We start from the raw sequence: 26,582 nt of genomic DNA, 5'->3' as shown, positions 1-26,582 counted from the left end.
GCATCTGCTCAGCTTCAGGGGAGGCCTCAGGAAACTTCCAATCATGGTGGAAGACAAAAGGAGAGTGAGGCTTCTCACGTGGTGGGAGCAGGAGCAAGAGAATGTGAGGAGAGGTGCTATACACTTTTAAACAATCAGATCACTATCAGTAGAACAGCACCTGAGGATGCTGTTAAACTATTCATGAGAAATCCAACCTGGTGATCCAGGCACCTCCCACCAGGCCCCACCTCCAGCAGTTCAACGTGAGATTTGGTGAGGACACAGATCCAGACCACATACAAATTCATCGGTGCTTTTCAGACATGTCACTGAGTTTCTCTAGGACCTCCCTGCTAGGACTAAGACCATCTTGATAAATGCCGAGCTTGAACTCAGAGGATTAAACATAGAATAAACAGACTTCACAAGTCAGGCTTTTCTTAGTCTGTCTGGACTGTTGTAACAAAATACCATAGCATGGGTGGCTTCTGAATAACAGAAGTTTATTTTTCACATTTCTGGATGTTGGAAAGTCCAAGATAAAGGGACAGGCACATTTGGTGTCCAGTGAGAGCCCACTTTCTCACAGACAGCCGTCCTCTCACTAGAACCTCACAAGGTAGAAGGGCCCCTCGAAGAATGGCACTGGGGCCTCGTTTGTAAGGTCACTAATCCTATTCACGAGGACTCTGCCTTCCTAACCTAATTGCCTCCCAAGTGCCCAACTTGCAAATACCCTACATTGAGGATTAGGTTTCCACGAATGAATTTGAGGGGGGACACAAACGTTTAGACCATAGCCAGGCTGGAACTCAGGAAGATGGTTTATGACAAGCAGTGGAATTTTAATTTCAAGTAACCTCCAGTGCTGTTATTTCTCTAGGTTTCAGTGGACCGGGTCTTAAAAACCCTGAAAGAAAATGCTAATAAAGCCAAAAGTTTGCTGCTCACTACCATACCTCAAATAGGGTCCATGGAATGGTCAGAAACCCTCCATAGCCTGAAGGTAAGTGTCAGCCATGTGCAAGCAGGCGTGTCCATACACCCTCCATTGCCTTCTTTTCTTATTTGCATTTCACCTTTGGTCCTCATGTGTTTTATGCCAGCTTAGATGTTTTCAAAAAGTTTTTGTGACATTTGCTGCCATACCAACCACTTGTGAAATTGAGTAGTCATATTTTCTGGCTGGTAATGCAAGACTATTGAAAACTGGGGTTGAGAGAGTTTTATTATCTAGTATACCAAGATCTTCACATTGTCCTGCTCTGTAATATATCCCAAAGTCTTCAGAAGATTGAGAGTGCTTTTTCTGCATATTGCTTACATTGTTGACAAAGCTATTTTCTCTTTGGCAGATCCATTCAAATTTGTGGCAATCCTTTAAAGCCAAAACTCTGACAGTAGTACCAAAATGGTGCCAGAAAATGTCTGCTTAAGGTTAAACTTGCATCACACTAAAACAGTACTTAATGATAAGCATGGGATGGTTGCAGATGGATAGCTTTCCAACATCTAGTATTAATTCCCAGAATATAATTTAAACTGTCAGTTTAAATTATATTCTGGGAATTAATACTAGATGTTGGAAAGCTATTATAGAAAGAATTAATACAAATCCCTTGGTGTTGCAGGATTTGTCTTTGGGCACTTTGTGACTCTTAACCACATAGGTAAAGACTTGCCTCTTACTGATCAGATACTGCATTCTCCTACTATCCAAAGAGACTTCCTACCTTGAAGTCTCCTAGAATACACCTGTACTTTTGGGTCTTCTGGCAGTGGTGGAGAGAGGATTTGAAAGGTTGATCTAAGCCCTCCTTATCTGAATTACTGCCTAGGAGCTCTGGAATGAGAGAGCCACAATTTTAGTATAATGAGGACATTGTATGGTGGTAAGTGACTGACAATCACTGGGCATGGCAGAGTGTTGATTTGTAGTGTTTGCTGATTTATGTGGTACCCACTATGGCCAATTTCATGCTACTAATATGAAGCCACCAATGTGTTGAGAATTAATACACACAGTCAGCTCTTGTAAGCTGATGTGAACAGGATCCAGCACACCACTGTAAAGGTGTCTCTCAGCAGTTAGGACTAATAGGAATGTTGGAATTTGTATCTTCTCTACTAAGAAACAAATCTATTGGTTTCAACACTATGTACCTAGGAGCTAAATGTTATTTAATGAATAAATGATATCCCATTTTCCCCATGAAGTGTTTTATCATAATAGGATACAGGAAACCCTGATTATTAGAATGAAAAGGGAAAAAATAAAGTCTGAGTGCAGTCAGATGGCACAACTGGAGCTTGCATAAAAAGTGCATGTTGGTTTGCTAGAAATGTGACTTATATTTGTACTGTTACCAGCAAAATGTTACAGAAGTTTATTTTTTTTTAAGTGTCTCAACTGACCCCGCTTTGACCATAGTCTTTCATGCTTGAAGTTAATTTCTCAAGTAGGGAATGAATTTACTGTTTAAGCTTCATTTTTAAATAAAAATGGTTGAAGGTTAGAAATCAGTGTTCTTTCTTGGAGCTTCTGAAATTGTATGTAAAATTGTGTGGTTTTATTTGTATGCATTTTTAAAGAGGGTTAGTTTATGTAGTTTTCATCAGATTCTCAAAGGGAGATATGATACATATATATGACATAGAGAAAATGAAGAATTCCTGCTCTAGTCAAAACTGAGAATGTTACCCTTCATTCTGTAGCATTAAGGAACACCATACTGATCCCTTATTTTGGGGTAGTATTTTTAGTCCTCTAAGCACTGAAATGTTTATCGTTCATTCACTCACTAACTCATTTCAGAAACACTTAGCACCCACTATATGTCAAGATGTGGTTTGCAAAGATACTTAGACTTGTGATGGTGCTCCTATGATGTTTGGAGATACAAAAACATAAAAATTTCAATGATTTCATGCAGTGGGATAAGGATAAGGGATGGAGGTTGCATAAACAATAATCCAGGCTGGGGGCTGATATGGGAATAAGTGATTATCAGAACAGTGCTCTGAGATAAGCATTATTGACCCCACTATACAGGAAAGGGAGGTGAGGAACCGAGAGTTTAGAGTACCTAACATCTCATATCTGGTTAGTGAACTTGAAAATTATCTGGAGTTTATTTCAAGTGTATTTTTCCTGAGTCCTCACTTTGATCTATAAAATCAAAATCCATTTTTTTAACAAACATCTCAGTAATTACACCCACATGTGAATATCACTGCCTCCTTTCTTCCTTTCAGAATATGGCCCAGTTTTCTGTTTTATTACCAAGACATTAAAGTAGCATGACTGCCCAGGAGAAAAGAAGACATTCTAACTCCAGTCATTTTGGGAATTCCTGCTTAACTTGAAAAAAATATGGGAAAGACAAGACATTATGTGTATTAGAGACTCCTAAATGACTTGGACAACTTCAAAATACAGAAGAAAAGCAAATGACCAGTAAACGTGGGAAAAAAATTTTACATTTTAGGAAAAACAAAACAAAAAACACACCATTTTCTTCCCCCCCCTATTAAATTCGCAACAATAAAGGGTAGAGGGTAATCTCTACTTTCCTATGCTGCCAAAGAATATAAGGAAGAAGTGGGACTCTTTGGTTATTTAGTGATGCGACTTGCAAATTGGTACATTATTTCTAGAAGGCAATTTGGTAAAATGCATCAAAAGGCTTAAAAATACTGGCATACTTTGTGCTGGGAACTCTACATCTAGGAATTTCTCTTTAAAACCGTATCAGAGATACATACAAACAATTATGTATAAAGAAGGGTGTTTAATAATGATAATGATAATAGCAAATAATTAAAACAATCTGAATACCTAGCAATTGGAGATAAATTATATCTTAGTTATAATTAGATTGTGAATCAGCCAACTGAAAATCCTTTTTGAATATTTTAATATCCTTAAAAGATATGGTTGCTCTATATATGAAATGAAAATATGGATATGGTAGCATTTTATAGTACTAGTTTTGCTTTAAAATGCACACAAAAAAAAACCCCTCAGAAATATATATATAACCTTGTCATTGTATTTTGGGGAGGGATACTGGGATAGTTTTTATTTTCTTTGAATCTTTCTGTCTTCACGTTTTTCTACAATGAATATAATTAAATAGTAAAGTTATTATAAAAATAAAAATGGAATTTAGAAAAATCCAGTTCTTGAAAACACTGTTTTTGGTAATGAAGCAGAATTTAAGATGGTAATATTAAGATGAATGTCATTTAAGGAAGTTATATCTTTATTCTGCTCAAGAAAAGAATCATTGATTTCTATAGTCAGAACAGTACTTGGGTTTGCAACAGCTTTCTGAGAAAAACTAAGTGTTTAATAGTAAAGTAGTCTAAAAGTTAAACTATTTAAAAGACTTAATGCACATATTATGGTTCTGATATTTTTTAAAGTAATGTTTGATTCTGCTTTTTATGAGTTAAAGTATTTTACCTGAGTTGATTTTTGCTTTTTAATAAAAAAGAGTGGAAGCTTGCTTTTTAAACTCTTTTTTATTGTTACTTTTATATAAATGCTTTTTGTTTTCTTCAGTTTATCATGGGGAGATCTTTTTTCTCAGAATTATTTTCTTTTCACTGTAGACTATTACAGCATACTTCAGGATCAGGATACAGAACCTTTTATTTAAAGAGTTTGTAAAGTCAATGTGTTTGTGAGACTGACTTCAAGATAATAAGCTGCTAATTGTAAACAAAACAGTTACCCTCCAGTATTAACCTGAGTCATTACTGTGAGCCATTTGGGTCAAGTATGACTATGACCCTTGGATTCCCTGATGTAGTATTAAATTTCAATTCTGATTGTCCATCAATGATCCATAGAGAACTTAATGAATCTGAACCCAGGCTTCTCTAGTGCTGTAACCTGTGATTGTTTTCACTACAGTATGATATGTATGTAAATGGTACCTTACTTTCCCTCATTCTTGGTGGATGTCTAAGAATGTCAGGGCAAAAATATGGACATTTTTCTTGTGTTCAGAAAGTATAGTTTTCTCCAACTTGCAGAGGTACTTTTCTTGATTAAATAGCCTTCCCTAGCAACATCATTTTCAGACTAATCATAGGAATGCAGTATACTCTTTTCTTTATTCCCAATCATTCATTCCTTATACAAAGCCAATATAATTTTCCTCATACCTATGCTTGAGGACATTGTTGAAGAACACTTCCTAGAACATTTCTCACTTGTGATGCTGTGCTCCTTTTTTTTTTAAGCTAGTAAATTGAGTGAACACCGCGGTTAGTTGTGAGCATTTTGGTTTCCCCAAAGGATGGATGGTGAGCATCATGAGAAAGCTGTAGTTTAGTGACTTAGCCACTTATTGATTAATAGATTTGCATGTACGTAGAAGTCTTTGTTGGCATTATAATTTGCTGTTGTGTTTGTCATTGAATTTCATGGTTTTGAGAATGACAGCCTGGCCCTGTGGTCCCCAAGGGTCACAATCCTTGTGACCCAGATCCTGTTCACTGCCCCCTTTGCTGGCACAAGTCACTGTGCATGGCTGGAAGTAGCTACCATGGCTTGCATCAAGGAAGAAAGCTCCGGGACAGCGGCGCCCTCATGAGCAGAGGATGGTGAACTTCCCTGAAGAGGAAGTGACAGGTGACCTCCAAACTGCCGCCAGCCAGCCACCCTGCAGGTGCCATGTGAGCCTGCTCTGGCATCTTCAGGATGCCCCTGGAGCCTCTCCTCTGGCTGTTCCCTCAGAGGCATGGTTGTGGCCACGCCAACACCTGTTTTCCAAATAAATCATTGTTCATCCTTGTGACAGTAACCCAAACATGTTTTGAATTTTCTCAACAAGCATTTAGCCAGCACTTATGCAGTGAAACAACCTGATAAGGTTTCGAGGAGCATCTGCTAGGTTAGGAAGTCACAGACTGAGGAGTTTGTGCCACATTTGCAGAGTCCCTCCTTGCTACGGTTTGGCTGAGCCCCCACTCAAATATCATCTTGAATTGTAGTTCCTATAATCCCCCTGTGTTATGAGAGGGACCCAATGGGAGTTAATTAAATCATAGGAGTGTTTACCCCCATGCTGCTGTTCTTGTGATAGTTCTCACAAGACTTGACGGTTTCATAAGGGGCTTTTCCCTCTTTTGGCACTTCTTCCTGCCATCATATGAAGAAGGACGTATTTGTTTCCCCTTCGGCCATGATTGTAAGTTTCCTGAGGTATTCCCAGCCATGTGGAACTCTGAGTCAATTAAACCTCTTTCCTTTATAAATTACCCAGTCTTGGGCAGTCCTTTAGAGCAGCATGAGAATGGACTAATACACTCCTCAAATGTTTTGAAGATTGTTGCACCTTGGAACTACCAGTGTGCACAGAATCCTGCTCAGGGAATGTGTTGGCCCAGCCAGGCAAAGAACTGAAGTTTCAGATGGAAGAACCTATGTTGTCCTCATGATAATATAAAATAATTGAAGATAGGCAAGAAGAACAGCAGTGAATGAAGACCATGGAAGAAAAGAAATGCCAAAGATTAAGGAAATCTACCAAGACTAGGAGGGTAGTCCAGAGGAAGCTGTTTCAGGGCCTGTTTGTCAGCTATGCCTTTGAGAACCTGGGGATCTCGAAGAATTAGGGAAATTTTTATTCAGAAAGGCAATCTCAGCATGCATTATTTCTTTGTTTTGGAGATTCACTCATGTTGTTTCATGCATCTGTAACTTGTGCCTTTTTATTGCCTAGTAGTATTCTGTCATATGCCTATCTTACAGTTTGATTATTCACCTGTTGATGAATGTTTGAATTGTTTCCATTTGAGGAATTTTATGAATAAAACTGCTATAAGCATGAAATTACCAGTCTTTTTGTGAACCTGTTTCTACTTGTGCAGATGCCAGATGCCTACACTACCACCAGTAATTTATATGGATTCCAGTTGTACAGTATTCTTGCCAAAGCTTGGTATTGTCAGTGTTTTTAATTTTAGCCATTCTATTGAGTGTATTTTGATATCTCATTGTGGTTTTGATTTGCATTTTTCTGATCAAAGACGTTGAACTTCTTTTAATATGCTTATTGGCCATTCACATATTTTGTGATCTGTACAAATATTTTTGTTCATTAAAAAACTAGGTTTTGTTTTATTATTGAATTGTAAGAACTGTTTATATGTTCTGGATACAAACTCTTTCAGATATATGTATTATGACTATTCTTAGTCTTTAGCTTGCCTTTTCATTTTCTTAATGGTATCTTTCAAATAACAAGTTTTTCCTTTTCATGAAGCCTAGTTTATCAATTTTTTTATGGCTGGTGCTTTTTGTGTGTTCCACGCAATCTTTGCCTACTCATTGAAATACCTTTGTGCCTTTGTCAAAATCAATTTACCAGGTATCTGTGGATCTGGATGATCTATTTATGTCATTTATCTACATGTCTTTTATGCCAGTACCCCACTGTCTTGATTATTGTGGCTTTATGGTGTCTTGAAATTAAGTATTGTTAAGCTCTGTAGTCTTTTTCAAGATTGTTTTGGCTATCAGGTCCTTTCCTTATAAAGTTTATATTAAGCTTGTCAATTTTTCTTTAAGTAAATTTCTGGAATTGCTGTTGGGATTGCACTGAATTTTTAGGTCAATTTGGAAAGAATTGACAATACTGAATCTTTCGATCCATGGATGTGGTATGTTTCTTCATTTATTTGGGTCTTTTAAAATTTATCTCAGCAATGTTTTGTAGTTTTAGAGAATAAGTCTTGTATATCTTTTGTTAAATGCATTCTTAAATATTTTGTGGTAATGTTATTGTAAATGGTACTTTAATTTCATTTTTAAGTGTATTGCTGGTATACAGAAATATGTTTTATTTTTGTATATTGATTTTGTATTCTGTAATCTTATTAAATTCCCTTAGTTCAGTAGTTGTTCTTACTTATATTTTATTGCAAGTGCCTTAGGAATACCTTGTGTACACAATCATGTCACATATGAATAAGAACAGTTTACAGTTTACTTCTTCTTTCCAGTCTTTACATTTTGTTTCTTCTTGCCTTGTTGTATTGGCTAGGACCTTCAACCTAATATTGAATAGAAGTGGTATGATGAGCCTTTATTCTTATCTTATTCTCAACACCAGGAGACAGCATCTAGTTTTTCCACTATTAAAATATGTTATCTATACGTTTTTTCCATTTCATGTTTTTATCAGATTGAAGAACCCTTTTATTCCTATTTTGCCAAGAGTGTCATGAATGATGTTGAATTTCACCAAATACTTTTTCCTGGATATATTGAGAGAATCTTGATTTTTCTCTTTTATTTTCTTAATGTAGATTCTTTACTGATCTTGTAGTTCTGGTATAACCCCTACTTAGTAATGGTATGTTATCCTTTTTATATGATGCTGGATTTGGTTTGCAAATATTTTGTTTGATTTTTACATCTATGCTCATGAGAAAGATTGGTCTGTGATTTTCCTTGTAAGTCTTGTCAGGTCTCGGGGCTTGTTTAATTTTGGCACATTTATAAATATATACATTTTTAACATAAAAATAAACATTTTTTTAAGACAATGACAGCCTGAATTGTTTATATACAGAATGTTAACCAAAAAAGATTGAAAAAGGCTGAACAGCAGGTTACATTTGATACCTAAAAATATTTTGCAGATATAAGTGCATCTTGGAACTGTTTTGTTACTTGGGAATGGCTAAAATTCTCAGTCTTGTAGGATGTTCTAAATAAACCAAGGTACATCAATTCAAATAAGTAATATGCAGTTGTCAAAAATAATATCTTTTATGCACCAGTATGGAACAATGTTCATGATAAAAGTAGAAATCAAAAATACATACAGTAAAATGAGTATAAGTTTGTGTTGATGTATAGATAGGATGTTTATGTTTCCAGAAAGTTTCTGGAAAGAAACTTATTGATAGCTTATGAGGGATGCGTCAAGAGACTTAAACTGTCTACTTCATACCTGTCTATAGTTGAACTTTTCACCACAGGCAACTGTTTCTTTAATTTATGTAGTTTAAGGAGTGGAAACTAAAGAAGACCTAACTTCATAGCAGTTCATGTAACATGGTATAAAATATCTGATTCTTGGCATTAACTTTTGATAGGTTATGCTTGGGGCACTGTATCTAGTTCTGGGCACAATGCTTTCAGGAGGATGACTATCTAAAAAGCACCAAGAGAAGGGTGAGGGAACTGGGAAAACCATGCCACATATGTAATAGTTAAATTGATTGAACATATCTAACTATTTAAGAGAAAACTTAGAATGAGAACTTTATTTAAGGGCTATCATTCTCTTACAGATATGTACCTCCCTCACTATTGTGTAAGCTTTTGTAAAGACAGGAAGTTGTGGGGTTTTTTTTTAAACTCATCTATTTAGGAGCCTCTTTTCCTTGTATTTAGCACAAACTCAACAAATATTTGTATAAATAAAAATCTGATTACATTTCTTTCCTACTTAAAACCCTTCATCAGCTCTGTTAAACATCTCCCCATTTTCACTTTCAGCAGGTGACTTTAATTCCTTCTTCATGGACAGAACTGAAGCATCAACAGAACACTTTTAAGACCTCCCTCTGTTGCTCTCTCCCAAACTGTTTTCCCTCCTGTTACTATCTGTGACAGTGCTTCTCAAACGTGAGAATGCATCATCATCACCTGGAAGGCTTATTAAAACAGATTGCATGGTGCCACCCCCAAAGTTTCTGATTCAGGACATCTGGGGTGGGACCTCATAATATGCATTTCTAACAAATTCCAGATGATGCTGGTCTACTTTGAGAATGACTGTCACAGGTGTTTCTCCCTAATCATTATCTTATGCACCAGACCCCTTACCTCTCACCTAGTAAGGACATCACTCTGATAACTACCCCTTTCATTTTTCTTCTCATTGTTGAATCACTTATTTCAGCACACAAATATGCTTTATTTCTCCCATTAAAATTCTTGACCCCAGTTCTATGTGCTGTCTCATTTTTAAGATTTTCATTGGCATAAAATCTCTTGAAGAGTTACTGATTCTCACGCCTCTAATTCCTCTTCTCCAATCTTTCCTTAGTCCTCTTCATTTCAGATTTTGCCAATGCCCCACCTTCAGCACCACCAAGATTATTTTCAAGATCACCAATTCACTAAATCTGTCAGTTTTCAGACTTCCCATTTCGTTTTCTAGCAGCCACATTTGATACACTTGACCCCTTCCTCCTCGTTGAGTACCTTTCTTTACTTGGCTTCCAAGGACACCACACTCTTGATTTTCTTCCTTCATCAATGGTTGCTGCTTCTTAGTCTCCTTTGCTGGTTTCTTGTCTTCTCCCTGATCTTTTCATGTTGCCTGCCCCAGGGCTCAATCTTTGGACTTCACCATCTTCACTTGTTCCTTGGCAGTCACTCCTCAATTTCCCCTACATCTGCTTTTCCATCTCAGTCTTTGGCAGTTCCATCCTTCTAGTTCCTGAGACTAAAAACTTGTCCTCCTTGACCCTTCTCTTCAAAACCCATGTTCAAACCAAGAAAAATATATTTACCATCCAAATATGTCAAGAAACTGACTATTCCTCACTACAGCTACTGCTTCTAACCTAGTCTGAGCCACTCTTATCTCATCTGGATACTGCAATAACCTCCTAACAGGTCCTGCTTCTACTTTTGCTCCCTAAAGTAAGCAACCCAGCAAGCAGAATGAGTTGCTTAAAATGCTACTTCACTCCTATTAAAATCCCACGTCTTTATGATAGCCTATGAATCCCCATGTGATTTGCACTTGCCCTCCTATCTCTCTGACATCCTCTTGCCACTGTCCTCTTGCTCACTCTGCTCCAGCCCTTTCCCCAGAACATACCAGGCCCCCCTGCCTTTAACATTAGAGTATTTGGTTTGTGTTCCTTCTACTTGGAAAACTCTCCCCCAGATGCTGGCCTCGTGACAGCATCTTCTTCAAATCTTTGCTCCAAAATCACCTTAGTGGGTCAACCCCAAACATCCTGTTTTAACAGATGATAATACCCCTCACTCCATGCCCAAAGTACTCCTAAGGACTCTTACCAGTACAGCTTTTTTTTTCCCTTCCATAGCTCTTCTCCCTACATACTCTAGTATTTGTATATATTTCTTAATTGTTTTGTGACCCCCAACACACACAACTCCTCCAAAATGTAGAACCTCTGTGAGAGCAGGAAACTTCTCATTCACTGAGATTCCAAATGACCAGACTAGTGCTTGGCATTTAGTAGGCTTCCAGCCAATACTATCTTGAATCTACAACTTTCCAATATACATGGCTTGCAAAGCCCTGCATGTCCTGGCTTACTTCAGCCTCTTTCTCCCTTCCCACACCTCATGGCACTCTAGATCAGCGCTGTCTGATAGAAATATGTGAGCCAACATGTAATTTTAAATTTTCCAGAAGCCATATTTACAAAGTAAAAAACTGTTGAAATTAATTGTAATATATTTTACTTAATGTAATATACCCAAAATATGGAGATATGTAATATTTAAAAATTATGAAATTTTATATTCTACTTTAAATACTAAACCTTTGGAATTGGATATTTTATACTAACAGTACATCTCAATTCAGAGGTTAATTTTTTCTTTTTTTCTTTTTTTTTTTTTTTTTTGAGATGGAATCTCACTCTTTCTCCCAGACTGGAGTACAGTGGCATGATCTCAGCTCACTGCAACCGCCACTCCCCAGGTTCAAGCGATTCTCCTACCTCAGCCTCCCAAGTAGCTGGGATTACAGGTGCCTGCTACCATACCTAGCTAATGTTTGTATTTTTAGTAGGATGGGGCTTCACCATGTTGGCCAGGCTGGTCTCAAACTTCTGACCTCAAGTGATCCACCAGTCTCGGCCTTCCAAAGTGCTAGGCTTACAGGCATCACCCACTGCACCTCGCTGTGAGGCTAAGTTTTTATGACAAATGTTCTGTGTTTAAACTGCATAAAATTTACTTTAAAAAAGTAGACTCACATACCTGAGTTGTTCCAGTTATATTCAAGTGGCTATCAACTTCTAAATTTAACTTCATTAAAACTAAATAAAATTAATTTCATTTGCTCAGTTGCAGTAGCTACATTTTAAGTGTTGAACAGCTACACTTGGCTAGTGATATATTAGCACAACTCTTTGACCCCAGCTCCAAGCAGGCCAGGCTCCTCCATGCCTCTGGTCTTTTGTAACTGTTGCCCCTCCACTTGGAAGACTGTCTTCTTTGCCCTACCATCATCGGTTTTTATCTGACTCATTGAATTAGCCCTTTCTCTGCACTTTCCAAACACACTGTTACATTACTAGTCACACTGCGTTATAACAGTCTGATTCATTGTCAGATGGTTCAGGGATTATATATCAATCTTGTTTACTTTTGTGTCCCCAGACTCTTTGGACAGTAGCTGTCATTTAAGAGATACTATGTGTATCTATATGTACACATATGTATTTGTTAAATTTATAAATCTATGAAACTTCTGCCTATAGAAGTTTTAGCCATCCTTCTGTTTCCAACTCAAATTGCTTCTTCCCAGAATTCTTGTCAGAGCAGTCCACAGCAAATATTTTCTCCTTTTTACTCCTATGCCACCTGGAGCTCATATTACTCATAGGCCGTCTGTAATACATGATTTTACTATGTAAAATTCTACCTTCCCAGACAGTAAAAACTGGAAGAGTAGGAATTCTGGAAAAGAAAATGACTTGCATATTAGATGTTCAATAAAAACTTGATGACTTATTAATTATATTTGAGTTCAGTCTTACGTCTGGTGATTGTTTTTCCTGAGGTAATTCAGTGAAGCCGGCAAGAATTTTTTGTGTATTTTAACCATGATGTTAAAAGCTATCTGCTCTCTGCCGGACATAATGGCTTACACCTGTAATCCCAGCACTTTGGGATGCCAAAGCCAGATCACTTGAGGTTAGGAGTTGACCAGCCTGGCCAACATGGCGAAACCTCATCTCTACTAAAAATACAAAATTAACCAGGCATGATGGTGGGCACCCTGTAATCCCAGCTACTCAAGAGGGTGAGCTCAGCAGGAGAATAGCTTGAATCCAGGAGATGGGAGGGGAGATTGTAGTGAGCCGAGATTGTGGCACTGTGCTCCAGCCTGGGCAACAGCAAAACTCCGTCTCAAAAAAATAACAAGCAAAAACTATCTGTTCTCAACCTTTTGATTGAATTGTAAAACCAATATTATTCTTTTTAAAGGAAAGCTACCTCCTGAACAACCTTATCGACCTATGTGTCTGTGTAGTTGGCATTCATCAGATGTCATTTATATCCCAAGCATCATTGTCATTCATTGTCTATTTGGTTGGTACCCATATCCATCTGTCTACACATATACACTGTCACTCATCAGAGTTATATACAAACTTTACTCATTTTATTAACACTAATGGGCTCAATCCTAAGTAAGAACGAAGCTTATTTTTCCCTTTTGCATAGTATCTTCCAATAGTCAAGCTAAAAAAGAAAAAAGCAAACTGCTTTATGAAAATGTGACACTATATAATCTGTTCTATGTAGTGTGGAGCAAGCATTAATTACCCTTTTTTTCTGTGACAGATTGGAGGAGAAAAGAGAGATAAGTGTAAACAATTACTATAGACAAATCGGATCTTCTCAACATTTAATACTTTATGACTAGTCCGAGTGATAAAATCCCTTGGTGGTGAATGTGAGTCTGGTGTCTGGCCCTCTCTAACAGTTCATGCATGGTAAGGATCATGGTGTCCTGGCATGAAACAACAAAGGTACACATTTTCCAAGGGAATGAATGTTTACAGATACATTGGTTTCTTAATGTTACTAGAGCCCTCTTCCTATTCTGTTCCTAATTCATGCCCCCTTATTACCTTAACAGATGTGGGAGTTAATCCGGATGTAATAAAGTTGAAAAAGAACCTAGGATGGAAGGAATTTGGAATTCTGAATATTGTGTTTTAAGTTGGAAAAAAATTGCATAAAGTGTATTCTGTTGAATACATTGCTGGTATGAAACCCACTTGATCGTGGTGTATTATCTTTTTGATGTGCTGTTGGATTTGGTTTGGATTTTTGCATCTATGTACATCAAGGATTTTGGTCTGTTACTTTGTTATGTTCTTTTCTGGTTTGGGGAATTCTGTTGTCTTGACAGTTATTTACTTTGTTTCTTATTGTATAGTTTGTCTTCTTGAGACTGTAGGCTTCTATAAATTGTGGACTAATTTATATGCCACTTTTGAGGACCTGGCACATGATTTGCACTTAATGAGCAGCTGCTATGGTCTGAATTTCTGTGTCCTCTTAAATCCATATATTGACATCTAATCTCCAGTGCAATCATATCAAGAGGTGGAGCCTTTGGAGGTGATTAGGTCATGATAGATTTTCCTTCATGAATGAGATTAGTTTCTCTATAAATAAGGCCTTGTTCCCCCTCTGCCATGTGAGAACTCGCCTAGAAGGTGCCATCTATGAAGTAGAGTGGGCCCTCTTTAGATACTGAATCTTCTGGTGCCTTAACCGTGGACTTCCACCCTCCAGAACTGTGAGAAACAACTTTCTAGTATTTATTTTATAAGTCACTCAGTCTAAGATATTTTGTTATTGCCACCCAAATGGACTAAGACATCAGCCACTAAAAAGTGTTCATTTTTACCTCAATCAGCAATTTAAAAGGAACAGCCATGGAAGTTTAACACCAGTCATACTAACTGGATCCTAAGGAAGTTATTTTTGAAAAAGTACAAATATCAATATGAAAATGTTTCAGAATTCAGCATATAACTGAAAAAGAGACATGTTCTTGGTTTAATAAGCATTTTGCTGCAGAGCACTTTGTTTTTAGAATAAAAAATAACATTTGATGATTTCATTTAGGGAAGATTAACAGGAAATAGTGTTGTCAACTATGCCCTCAGTTTTATAGATGATTCAGTCTTAAAAACTTGACACATCGGAATGTGATGATGTGTTCATTAGCTGCTCTCTTTGACCTTCACTTTAGTTTACAAATTCCCACCCTTTAGGAATCAAGATTACAAGGCTAAGGCAGTATATAATAGGAAAGTCAACTTCAAATATATACAGAAATACAAAGAGCAATATAATGAGCCCCTCTCTGCCACTGGACTTCAAGAATTACCTCATAGACAATCTGTTTATTCTATAATCCCACCGAGTATTCACCTCCGATATTACTTTGAAGCATTTCTCATGTATAATTTAATCTATGAATATTTCCATGATACTTCTAAAGTATAAATATTTTTAAGATAACCACAATACCACTAGCATATATAAAAATATGAATAAAAATTCCTTAATATCAAAATATTTAGTGAATATTCAAAATTTAAAATATGAATGCTATTTTTTAGATGTTTATTTAAATTAGGATCCAAGTAAAGTCCATAAAAAGCAGTTGGTTAATGCATATTTTGTGTTTCTTTTATTCTAGGCCATCTCTTTTCTCACACTAACTCCCCTCCCCCTCCCTGCCACTCTAGTTCACTTATTGAAGAAACCCAGTTTTTTTGTCCTGGAGAGCTTCCTAAAGTCCAGATTCTTTTAACAGCACCCCAAAGTGCAAGTGTAATTCAAAACCTCCTTCTGTATTTCCTCTAAGTTTATGCATTGAATCTAGTCAAATTCTTTTTTTTCTTCTTCAAGGCTGCTTTAGAGAATGTAATGTGTTTTCCATCAGTAGGCAAATAATGTCTCCTCTCTTTGATGTTAGCAGCCATTAACTTTGAATGCCTCTGTCCATTTTTATATGAGTTGAATTTTAATATGAGTTGCAAAAAAACAGTATTGTAAGTCAAAGTTACCTTCATTTGAACACATAAAATGTAAGATGACAGCCTTTATGTTTTAAGATTAAAACATGTAAATATACACAAATCATAAAATTTAACACATTCAGTGAAAAGCTTAGTAAACAAAGAATCAAAATCCATTAGTATTTAAGAACAGATCACATATATGTCATATCATAGATGTATCACAGACATGAAATATGCAGGTCATAATTAGGAACAAAGCCATAGGAAGGGAAAACATAAGACCTATCTTAAACACTAGACAAATTTTGAAAAACTAGCACTGAAAAATGTAAAATATCAATAAAATGAGAAAGAAGGTTAATCTGAATGTTAAAGTTGAAAAAATTGGAGAGCTGGATAACAAACTAAAGAAATAACCTGGGATGGACAGAGAAAAAGATGGTAAATATAAGGAGCTGAACACATAAAAAGTGTAGCAGAAGTTCTGACATAAATCTTATTAAAGGTAATACATGTCCCAAAAAGAGAAAATGAAACATATATGTTTCTGAATTTCAGTGTGATAATGTGAGGAACACTGGATTCAGTTCCCAGCAAGACTAGTGAAAATTATTTTAAAACAACCATTCAAAGTCTCTGGAAATGGTCCATGGACATGCAGCAAGTTAAGAAACATTGAAGAACATTTACTAAAATTTGGTAAGAACAGTGAGAATCTGCAGCATTTTAAACTATCTCCATCCTCCTTTCTCACTCCCAACTCAGCAAGATGGAATCTTTCAGACTGGTACAGCCAAGAACACAAGCTCCATCCCCCTCAGCTCCAGTTGAGGGGCTATCAATCCAGAAGGGACAGGATGTATTTCTCATCCCGCCTCCACCTGTTGCTGAGGCTACATTGCAGGCAAGTGCAAGTGAAATCACCACTCTTTTCTTATACCCAGGTACCATTTATGTGGAGAGACGGACCTACTTTGGATGTGCTGCCACTGAAAGCACTGGGCCCCAGTCACCTTTGGTTTCAGCTTGTAAGGCATTAATTCCATGCTAGGATAAGTGAGCCAAAAACTACAAAAATTCTGAAATTACTCCTCCCTTCCCCCACACCCCACTGAGCACTCAGTTCCAAGGCAAGACTGGGAGTGTCACTTAGAGTGAAGCATGTCATTGTTCCTGCTCCCAGTTTCAAAACCACAGCAGAGATCTCGCCTGGAAGGAGATGAAGGCCACAAATCAGAGACCTCTTCATTCCAAATTGAACTGACTCCATTTGCAACACAGTGTGTACTCTCAGTGAGGTAGTTTGATTGTTGGAAGTGACAAAGCAATCATCTAGCAATGAGAGGAGCTTAACAACTAGATATGGTTAGGGGAAAAGATAGCCAAAAAGAACCCTGCCAAAACCACTGTTAAAAGCTGACTTCTCAGCAGAAACACTAGCCCGGGAAGCAGTGTGAATCTATTCAAAATGCTAAAAGGAAGAAACTTAACCAATCCAATATTTAGCAAACATATGTTTCAAAAGTAAAAGAAAATTGGAAGTATTCCCAGATAAACGTAAACAGATAATTTGTTACTAACAGACAGACCCTCCTTACAAGAAATTCTAAAAGAAGCTCTTTAGGTTGAAAGTGAGTGACCCAGATGGCAATTCAATTCCACACACACACAAAAACAAAGTGTACTGGTAATGGTAGTTATGTTAAAAGACAGTATAAATGAATATTTTTTTTCCTTAGCCAAGTTAGAAGGCACCTATATAAAAGAAGATGTATATAATGTATTGCTGGGCTTTTAACATATATAAATGAAATACGTTTTGCTGATAACAGCACAAAGGAGGTAGATGGGAGCAAGGTTGTATTGAGCTAAGAAAATTACTCCAGGCTAACACATATTGACAAGAACAATTGAAGAGAAACAGAAATAGTAAATGAATTTAATATAACAAAATCTATAAATACACATGTTCTCTCAGCAACCTTAATGATATTAAATTATATAAAGTAATAATTATAGCAGTGTATTTTGGGTTTGTAACATTTAAAATTTAATATGTATAACAACACAAAACAGGAGAAGAGAAATAGAACTACACAAGAATAGTGTTTCTAAATCTCACAAGAATTAATATAAATCTGAAGGTAATTCTGATAAGTTATAATGTATATAGTAAGCCCTAGAGCAACCATTAAGGAAACTTACACACACACACACACATATATGTATTTAAAGACATTGAAATGCTACTTAGATAATATTGACTACTGCAAAACAAAGCAGTAACGGAGGAAAAAAAAGAACAAAAACACAAGATACATGGAAAACAAAGTAAAAATTAAATATAAGTAATAACATTAAATATGACCAGATTAAACAATCAAAAGGCATTGTGTGTCAGACTGGATTAAAAAAAAAAAAGATCCAACTCTATGTAGTATACAGGAGACATACTTTTATTTAGATTCCAAATAAAAGATTTAAAGGAATGAAGTGCAGTGGCTCACACCTGTAATCTCAGCACTTTGGTAGGCTGAGGTGGGAGGATCATTTGAAACCAAGAATTTGAGACCAATCTGATCAACCTAGTGGGACCCCCATCTCTACAAAAAGATTTTAAAAATTAGCCAGGTGGTGGCACACGCCTGTAGTCCTAGCTACTTGGTAGAGTGAGATAGGAGAATTGCTTGAGTTCATGAGTTTGAACTTTCAGTGGGCTAGGATCACACTAACGCATTTCAGCCTGGGTGACAGAATGAGACCCTGTATCTTTTTTTTTTAAAAAAAAAAAAAAAAGGAAAGATACCATGTAACCAGTAACCACAAGAAAGAGAGTGATGATACTAGTGTCAGGAAAAATGAAAAATCTTAAAATGTTGCTGGATACAAAGAGGGGCACTGTATAATGATCAAAGGGTCAATCCATGAGGAATATATAACAGTTATAAACATATATACAAATAATTGCAAGCCATTACAATACATGAAGCAAAACTGGGATAAATGAGAGGAGAAATATTTAAGTCAACAATAATAGTTGCAGATTTTTTTTTAACTTTTAGGTTCTGGGTACACAGGTTTGTTATATAGGTAAACCCGTGTCACACAGTTTCATCACCCAGGTACTAAGCCTAGTACCCAATGGTTATTTTAACTGCTCCTCACCACCTCCCACCCTCCACCCTCAAGTAAGCCCCAGTGTCTGTTGTGTCTTCTTTGTGTCTGTTAGTTCTTATCATCTAGCTCCCAGTTATAAGTGAGAACATGTGGTATTTGGTTTTCTGTTTCTGTGTTACTTTTACTAAGGATAATGGCATCTAGCTCCATCTATGTTCCCACAAAAGACATGGTCTCATTCTTTTTAATGGCTGCATAGTATTCCATGGTACATATGTACCACATTTTCTTTGTCCCTTCTATCATTAGTGGGCATTTAGGTTGATTCCATGTCTTTGCTGTTGTGAATAGCGCTGCATGTATCTTTATGGTAGATTGATGTATGTTCCGCTAAGTATATACCTAGTAATGAGATTGCTCAGTTAAAGGGTAATTCAGATTTTAGCCCTTTAAGGAATCACCACACTGCTTCCCACAATAGTTAAATTAAGTTATACTCCCACCAGTGTATCAATGTTGTTAGCTGGTTACTATGTCGGCTTGTGTGACTGCTTTAGTGTCATTGGTCTGTGTACTGGAGTGTGTTTTTGTATGGGCTGGTAATGGTCTTTCTTTTCTATATTTAGTGCTTCTTTAAAGATCTCTTGTAAGGCAGGTCTGTTGGTAACCAACTTCCTCAACATTTGTTATCTGTAACATCTTATTTCTCCTTTGTTTAGGAAGCTTAGTTTTATTAGATACGAAATTCTTAGTTGAAGATTTTTTCTTTGAATGTTGAATATAGGCCCCCAATCTCTTCTGGTTTCTAGGGTTTCAGCTGAGAGGTCACTGTTAACCTGATGAGGCTCCCTTTGAAGTTACCTTCCTTTTCTCTCTAGCTTCCTTTAACATTCTTTCATTCATTTCGGTCATGGAAAATCTGAGGATTATGTGTCTTCAAGATGATCTTCTTGTGGAAAATCTTGCAGGGGTTTTATGTATTTCCTGAATTTGACTATTGTCCTGTCTAGCAGGATTGGGGAAGTTTTCATGGATGATATCCTGAAATATGTTTTCCAAGTTGTTTACTTTCTCCTCATCTCTTTCAGGGATGCCAGTGATTCATAGATTTGGCCTCTTCATATAATCCCACATTTCTCAGAAGTTTTCTTCATTCCTTTTCATTATTTTCCCTTTTTTTTGTCTATCTGATTTCAGAGAGCCAGTCTTCAATTTCGTGATTCTTTCCTCAGTTTGTTCTGTTCCACTGTTAATACTTGCAATTGCATTGTGAAATTCTTGTAGTGTGTTTTTCAGCTCTGTCAGATCTGGTAGGTTCTTTTTTTTTTACTGGCATTTTTCCTTTCAGCTCCTGTATCATTTTATTATAATTCTTAGTTTCCTTGGATTGTGTTTTACCATTTTCCTGAATCTTGATTATCTTTTTTCCTATCCATATTCTCAATTCTATTTCTGTCATTTCAGCCAGCTCAGCCTGGTTAGGAATCCTTGTTGGAGAATTGATGCAATCACTTGGAGGACATGACACTCTGGCCATTTGAGTTACTGGAGTTCTCGCATTGGTTCTGTCTCATCTCTGCATGGGGGTGTTCCTTTAACTGCAATATAGATTGAATGCTGTTGATAGACTTTTCTGGATGTTTTCACAGGGCCAATGCTTTGTGTGGGATCATTGTAGTTGACTTCTTGTCTTTGGTTTCACAAGGGGATATATTAGTGAGGTGTTTTTGGTGTTGAGGTTCTGGGGTCTGATCCAGTAGGTGGTGCATTCGTGTACTGACGAGTTGGTAGAACCTTGTTCATTTGTGTGGCTCCCCTATATTTCCTCAAAACTGCAGTCATGGTCCCTCTCAAGGATCTGAAAGTGTGGGCTCCTTTCCCTCTTGAGTACTGGCTGTAGATAGTGGCTTTGCGCTCCTGAGCTTCATAACACACCTCTGGGGTGATCTCAAGGTTTATGTTCCTTCCCCACCTTGACTGCAGCAGAGGAAGGGACCTCAGTAGTGGCTGTGGCCAAGGGTCTTTTGCTTGTCTCCTGGTGGGGGCTCCACCCCAAAGATGCAGGTCAGCAATCAGTCAGTACAATCAGCCCAGGATAGATGGTCTATGATGTGGGCCCAAGCTGGGGGTATCCTGTCTGGCAATAAGCAGGATGGATGAGACCCACAGGAGATAGACTGGCCTTCTCTCCTTGTGTCAACTCCAGCATGTTGGAGGTGTGGATAGGGCACTTAGGATCTTTGTTCCTTTGTTAGTCTAAGGGTATCAAGGGCTGTTCCACTGCAGAGGCAGTGGCAGAGAGCCTTTTGGTTGCCCGGGAGGCTGCATGAAACACAGAGCCATCATTACTGGAAGTGTTCAGGCAGTGGGGTGAGCGGCTGCACTGCTGGTCTGAGCCTGGGGTTCCACTTGTTGGAGAGCAGAGGTTCAAAGGCTCACAGGGAGGATAGATTGGTTTCTTCTCTGTATGGTGAGTGTGGCATGCTGTAAACTTGGGTGTAGGATTTGGGTTCTTTGTATCTTCCCCAGACCAAGGGCAGCAGGGATAGAACTGTTAACTGTGGCAGTGGCAGAGGGGCTATCACATGCCTCTGAGAGCCTTCCTCAGGGAAACTCTGGACCATAGCCAGAGATATGTTCAGCTGTGGGTGGGGCAACTGTTCTGCATTCATAAGTGGGGGGCCCTGTCTGGTGAAGAGTAAGGCTGGGGGTTCTCAAGAAAAAGGAGCTGGACTCCTCTTCATTTGGTGGCTCTGGTGTGCCAGAAGTGCCAGTATAATGACTAGGCCCTTTGTTCCTTCCTGAGTCTGAGGGCTGTTAGGACTACCACTGCAACTGTAGTGGTGGAAGGGTTGTGAGTTGGTTCTAGGATTTCCTTTTCAGAAAAATATTGGGCTGCCTCTCATTGAGGTGATCAGACAAGGGCAGGATGGTTGTGCTAGATTTCCAGGTCAGGCAACTCTGCCATTGAGAGAAGTGAGGACCAGATCTGCATGGAGAATAGTTGGACCAATTTTCTGTGAGGTATTTGCTCTGTGTTGAGGGCCCAGAGAATTCTCATGAATTACAAAGATCTGTAGGAGAAGCATGGGTTTCCAGGGTCACTCACCCACTCATGCTTCCCTGGGCAGGGGAGATTCCCCTGACTCCATGTCGCTCCTGGGTGGGTCATTGTCTTGCCTTGCGTTTCCTCATTCTCTGTGGGTCAAGTTGTTTCCTTAATTAGTCCTAGTACAGGAACCTGGATATTTCCATTGAAGTTACTGTATTTACTCACCCCTTCTGTTCCTCTCTGTGAGAGCAGCACACCTTAGATGCTTCAAGTCATCCATCTTGGCCACTGCCAAATAGTTGGTGATTTCAGTGACTCACTTTCAGTAATGAATAGAACAGTTAATCCGAATATCAACAAGAAAATGGAATACTTGAACAAAATTATACACCAATTAGTCCTAAGAAATATTTATAGAACACTCCAAGGAATAAAGCAGAATATACATTTTTAAGTATATGTGGATTATTCTCTAGAATAAACCATAGACCATCAAACAAACTTCAATAAATTTAAAGTATGGAAGATAGAAATAATTAAAAGATTAAAATAATAGAAGTAGTGTAAAATGTTTTCCAGTCACATGGAAAAAAACTAGAAATCAATAACAGAAGGAAAATTGAAAAATAAGTCCATATAAATTAAACAACATACTTCTTAATAACAAATGGGTCAAAGAATAAATCAAAAGAGAAATTAGAAAGTACTCTGTGATGAAGACACATACTAAAATCTATGTGATGCAGCAAAAGCAGTGTTGTAAGAGAAATTTATAGCTACAAATACCTATGTTAAGAAAGAAGAATGACCTCACATCAATAACTGAATCTTCTACTTTAAGATACTGTGGCAAAAGGAGCAAAATAAATGAAAACAAGAAGAAGAAAGTAAATCATTGATTAGAGAAGAAGTTAATGAAATAGAGAATATAAAAACAAAACAAAATAAAATCTGTTTTTTAAAGAAGTAGCAACAAAATTGACAAAATTTTAGCTAAATCTGTTAAGACGAGAGATAGGATTCAAATTGCTAGAATTAGAAATGAAATGAGGACATCACTACTAATCTTACAGGAATAAAAAGGATTGTAAAAGAGTACTACAAACAATTGTATGTCAACCAATTAGACAGTCTAAATGAAATGGACTAATTTTTTAGAAACACACAAACCACTAGAGCTGATTCAAGAAGGAAGAGACAATCTGAGTAGATCTATAACAAGTTGTAAGATTAAATTAGTGATAAAAACACTACCCATACAATAGCAAAGACCTGGAACCAACCCAAATGCCCATCGACAATAGACTGGATAGGGAAAATGTGGCAAATATACACCATGGAATATTATGCAGCCATCAAAAACGATGAGTTTGGGTCCTTTGTAGGGACATGGATGAACCTGGAAACCATCATTCTCAGCAAACTGACAGAAGAGCAGAAGATCAAACACCGCATGTTCTCACTCATAGGCGGGTGTTGAAAACTGAAAACACATGGACACAGGGAGGGGAGCACTACACACTGGGGTCAGTTGGGAAATAGGGGAGGGACGGTGGGGGGTGGGGAGCTGGGGAGAGATAGCAAGGGGAGAAATGCCAGATGTAGGTGATGGGGAGGAAGGCAGCAAATCACACTACCACATGTGTACCTATGCAACAATCTTGCATGTTCTTCACATGTACCCCAAAACCTAAAATGCAATAAAATAAATGGGGGAAAAATAAAAAATAAAAACCCAAGCCTAGATGGCCTCATCACTGAATTCTAAATATATATAGAATATTTAATACCAATTTTATTTACACTTTTTCAAAAAATATAAAAGGAGGGAACACTTCCCACTTCATGTTAGAAGGCCAGTAGTATCCTGATGACAGAATCAGACAAGGACATCACGAGGAAAATAAATTACTAACCTAATATCTCATAAATACAAATGCCTAAACAAAATACTTGCAAACTGAATCCAGCACATATAAAAATAATTTTATACATGACCCAGTAGGTTTATCCCAGGAATGCAAGGTTGGCTTAAGATCCAAAAGTGAATTAACAAAGTCAACAGATTAAAAAAACTGAAACCAAAACCCAATCTATGTGATCATGTCAATAACTATAGAAAAGGCACTTGCCAAAAGCCAACACTGTTTTGTGATGAAAACACTCAATAAACTAGAAACAGATGGGAAATGTCTTAATCTGATAAAGAATAATTGTTAAAAACCCCACAGTTAGCATCATATTTTATAATCAAAGATTGGATATTTTCCCTCTAAGATCAGAAAAAAAGGCAAAGATGTTAACTGACATCACTTTTATTTACCATAACACTGAAGGTTCTGTTAATAGCCAGGGAAGTAGGTATAGTTTGAATGTGTCCCCAAATTCAGTTCGTTGGAAACTTAATTTCTAAATTTACATATTGATGGTATTTGGAGGTAGAGTTTTTAGGATGTAATTAGGATTAGATGAAGTCATCAAGATGGAGCCCCCATAAAGGAATTAGTGACTTTATAAGAAGAAGAAGAGAGACCTAAGTTAGCACACTTGTTCTGTCTCACCATGTGATGCCTTTTGCCATATCATGATATAGCAAGAAGGCCCTCACCAGATACCAGTGCCATGCTCTTGGACTTTGCCTCCAGACCCATAAGCTAAAAAACTTCTATTTATTGTAGATAATCCAGTTTGTGATATTTAGTTACAGCAAGAGAAAATGGACTAAGATAGCAATTAGGCAGGAAAAAGAAAAGCCATCTAGGTTGGAAAAGAAGTAAAACTATTTCTATATTCCCAGACAACATAATCTTATACAGTATTTATAAAATCCTGTAGAACCCACTCAACAACAACTAGAACTAATAAACAAGTTCAGCAAGGTTGTAAGATACCATATTAATACACAAAACTCAATGGTATTCTCATACATTTCCAATGAACAATCCAAAATGAAATTATAAATATCCTGTTTACTATAAATATTATAAAAAGGAATAAAATACCTATGAATAAACTTAACTAAAGAAGTGAAAAACATACACTCTGCTTGACCCCTGAAAACTACAAAACATTGCTGAAAGAAATTAAAGACGACACAAATAAATAGACATTTTGTGTTCATACACTGGAAGACTTGATATTGTTAAGATGTCAGTACTACCCAAAGTGATCTAACAGACTCAACACAATCCGTATAAAATCCCCATGGCATTCTTTTTTTGCAGAAACATAAAAGTCCATTCTAAAATGTCAGTTAAATCTCAAAGGACCTTCAGAAGCCAAAGCAATTTTGAAAAAGAAGTTGGAAGTCTGAAAATTCCTGATCTCAAAATGTATGACGAAACTATAATAATCAAAACACTATGGTACTGGCATAAAGACAAACGTATTGACAAATGGAAAGGAATGGAGAGCCCAGAATTAAATTCTTGTATATATGGTCACGTGATCTTCAACAAGCGTGCCAAAATCACTCAATGGGCAAAAAACAGTTTCTTTAACAAATGCTGTTGTGAAAACTGGATATGCAAATGCAAAAGAATGAAGTTGGACTCTTACCACCACATACAAAAATTAACTCAAAATGGGTTAAAAACTTAAACACAAAACCAGCAACTATAAAAGCACTAGAAGGAAGAAAACATGTAGGGGAAAGCTTTATGACATTAAATTTAGCATTATTTTTGTGGATATGACATTAAAAGCACAGGCAACAAAAGCCAAAATAGACAAATGGAACTAGATCAAACTTTAAAACTTGTGTGCATCAAAGGACACAATCAGCAGAGTAAAAGAGCAGCCTGTGGAATGAGAGAAAGCACTTGCAACCCATGTATATCTGATAAGGGGTTAAAAGAACTCTTATGATGCTACAACAAATAATCCAATTTAAAAGAATATAAAAAGAATTCTTGTAATGCCACAACAAACAATCCAATTAAAAAGTGGGCAGAAGACTTGAATAGTTATTTTTTCAAGGATAATATGCAAGTAACCAACAAACATGCATTGCGGCTTGACATCAGTAATTATTAGAGAAATAGAAATCAAAACCACATTGAAATATCACTTCACACCCATTACAATGGCTACTATCAAAAACAAAAACAGAAAATAAATGTTGCTTTAGATGTGGAAAAATTGGAACCCTTCTACACTTCTATTGGAAATATAATATGATGCAGCCACTATGAAAAACAGTATGGAGTTTTCTCAAAAAATAAAAATAGAAATACCATATGATTCAGCAATCACACCTTTGGGTATGTTTCTAAAATAATTGAAAGCAGGATCTTAAAGAAATATTTGCACACCCATATTTACGGGAGGATTATTAACAAGAGCCAACAGATGAATGTTCATCAAGAGATGGACTAATAAAGAAAATGCAATTTACATGCAAATGTAGTATAAAAATAAAATATTGTTTAATCTTAAAAAGTATTTCCTTCCTTTAGCAACAGGTGTAGCATAAAAATGTAGTACAAAATATTATTCAACCTTAAAAAGGATTTTTTTCCTTTTTAATGCAAATGCAAAAGAATGAAGTTGGACTTTTACCACCATATACAAAAATTAACTCAAAATGGATTGAAAACTTAAACACAAGACCAACAACTATAAAGGAAGGAAA

The 26,582-nt window shown here is 36.9% G+C and overlaps 1 protein-coding gene across 2 annotated transcripts in view; it reads left to right on the top strand.

Moving 5' to 3' along the window:
* The window catches only part of MTAP (methylthioadenosine phosphorylase), a 94,212-nt gene that overhangs the window by 57,129 nt on the left and 10,501 nt on the right, over positions 1–26,582 (top strand). The window contains exons 7-8 of one of the 2 annotated variants that reach the window (XM_032300062.1): positions 866–988; positions 3,238–6,829. In XM_032300062.1, coding sequence (XP_032155953.1) covers positions 866–988; positions 3,238–3,276 — 162 coding nt within the window. In that variant the 3' untranslated portion in view covers positions 3,277–6,829. Of the gene's footprint in view, positions 1–865; positions 989–3,237; positions 6,830–26,582 lie in introns of those variants that run through there. The other variant, XM_032300063.1, reaches the window with a different exon arrangement.

Source organism: Sapajus apella, unplaced genomic scaffold (assembly GCF_009761245.1).
Source record: "Sapajus apella isolate SASKATOON/1434 unplaced genomic scaffold, GSC_monkey_1.0 scaffold42, whole genome shotgun sequence".
NCBI classification, from domain to species: Eukaryota; Metazoa; Chordata; class Mammalia; order Primates; family Cebidae; genus Sapajus; species Sapajus apella.
This window is presented reverse-complemented; position numbering and strand designations above follow the sequence as displayed.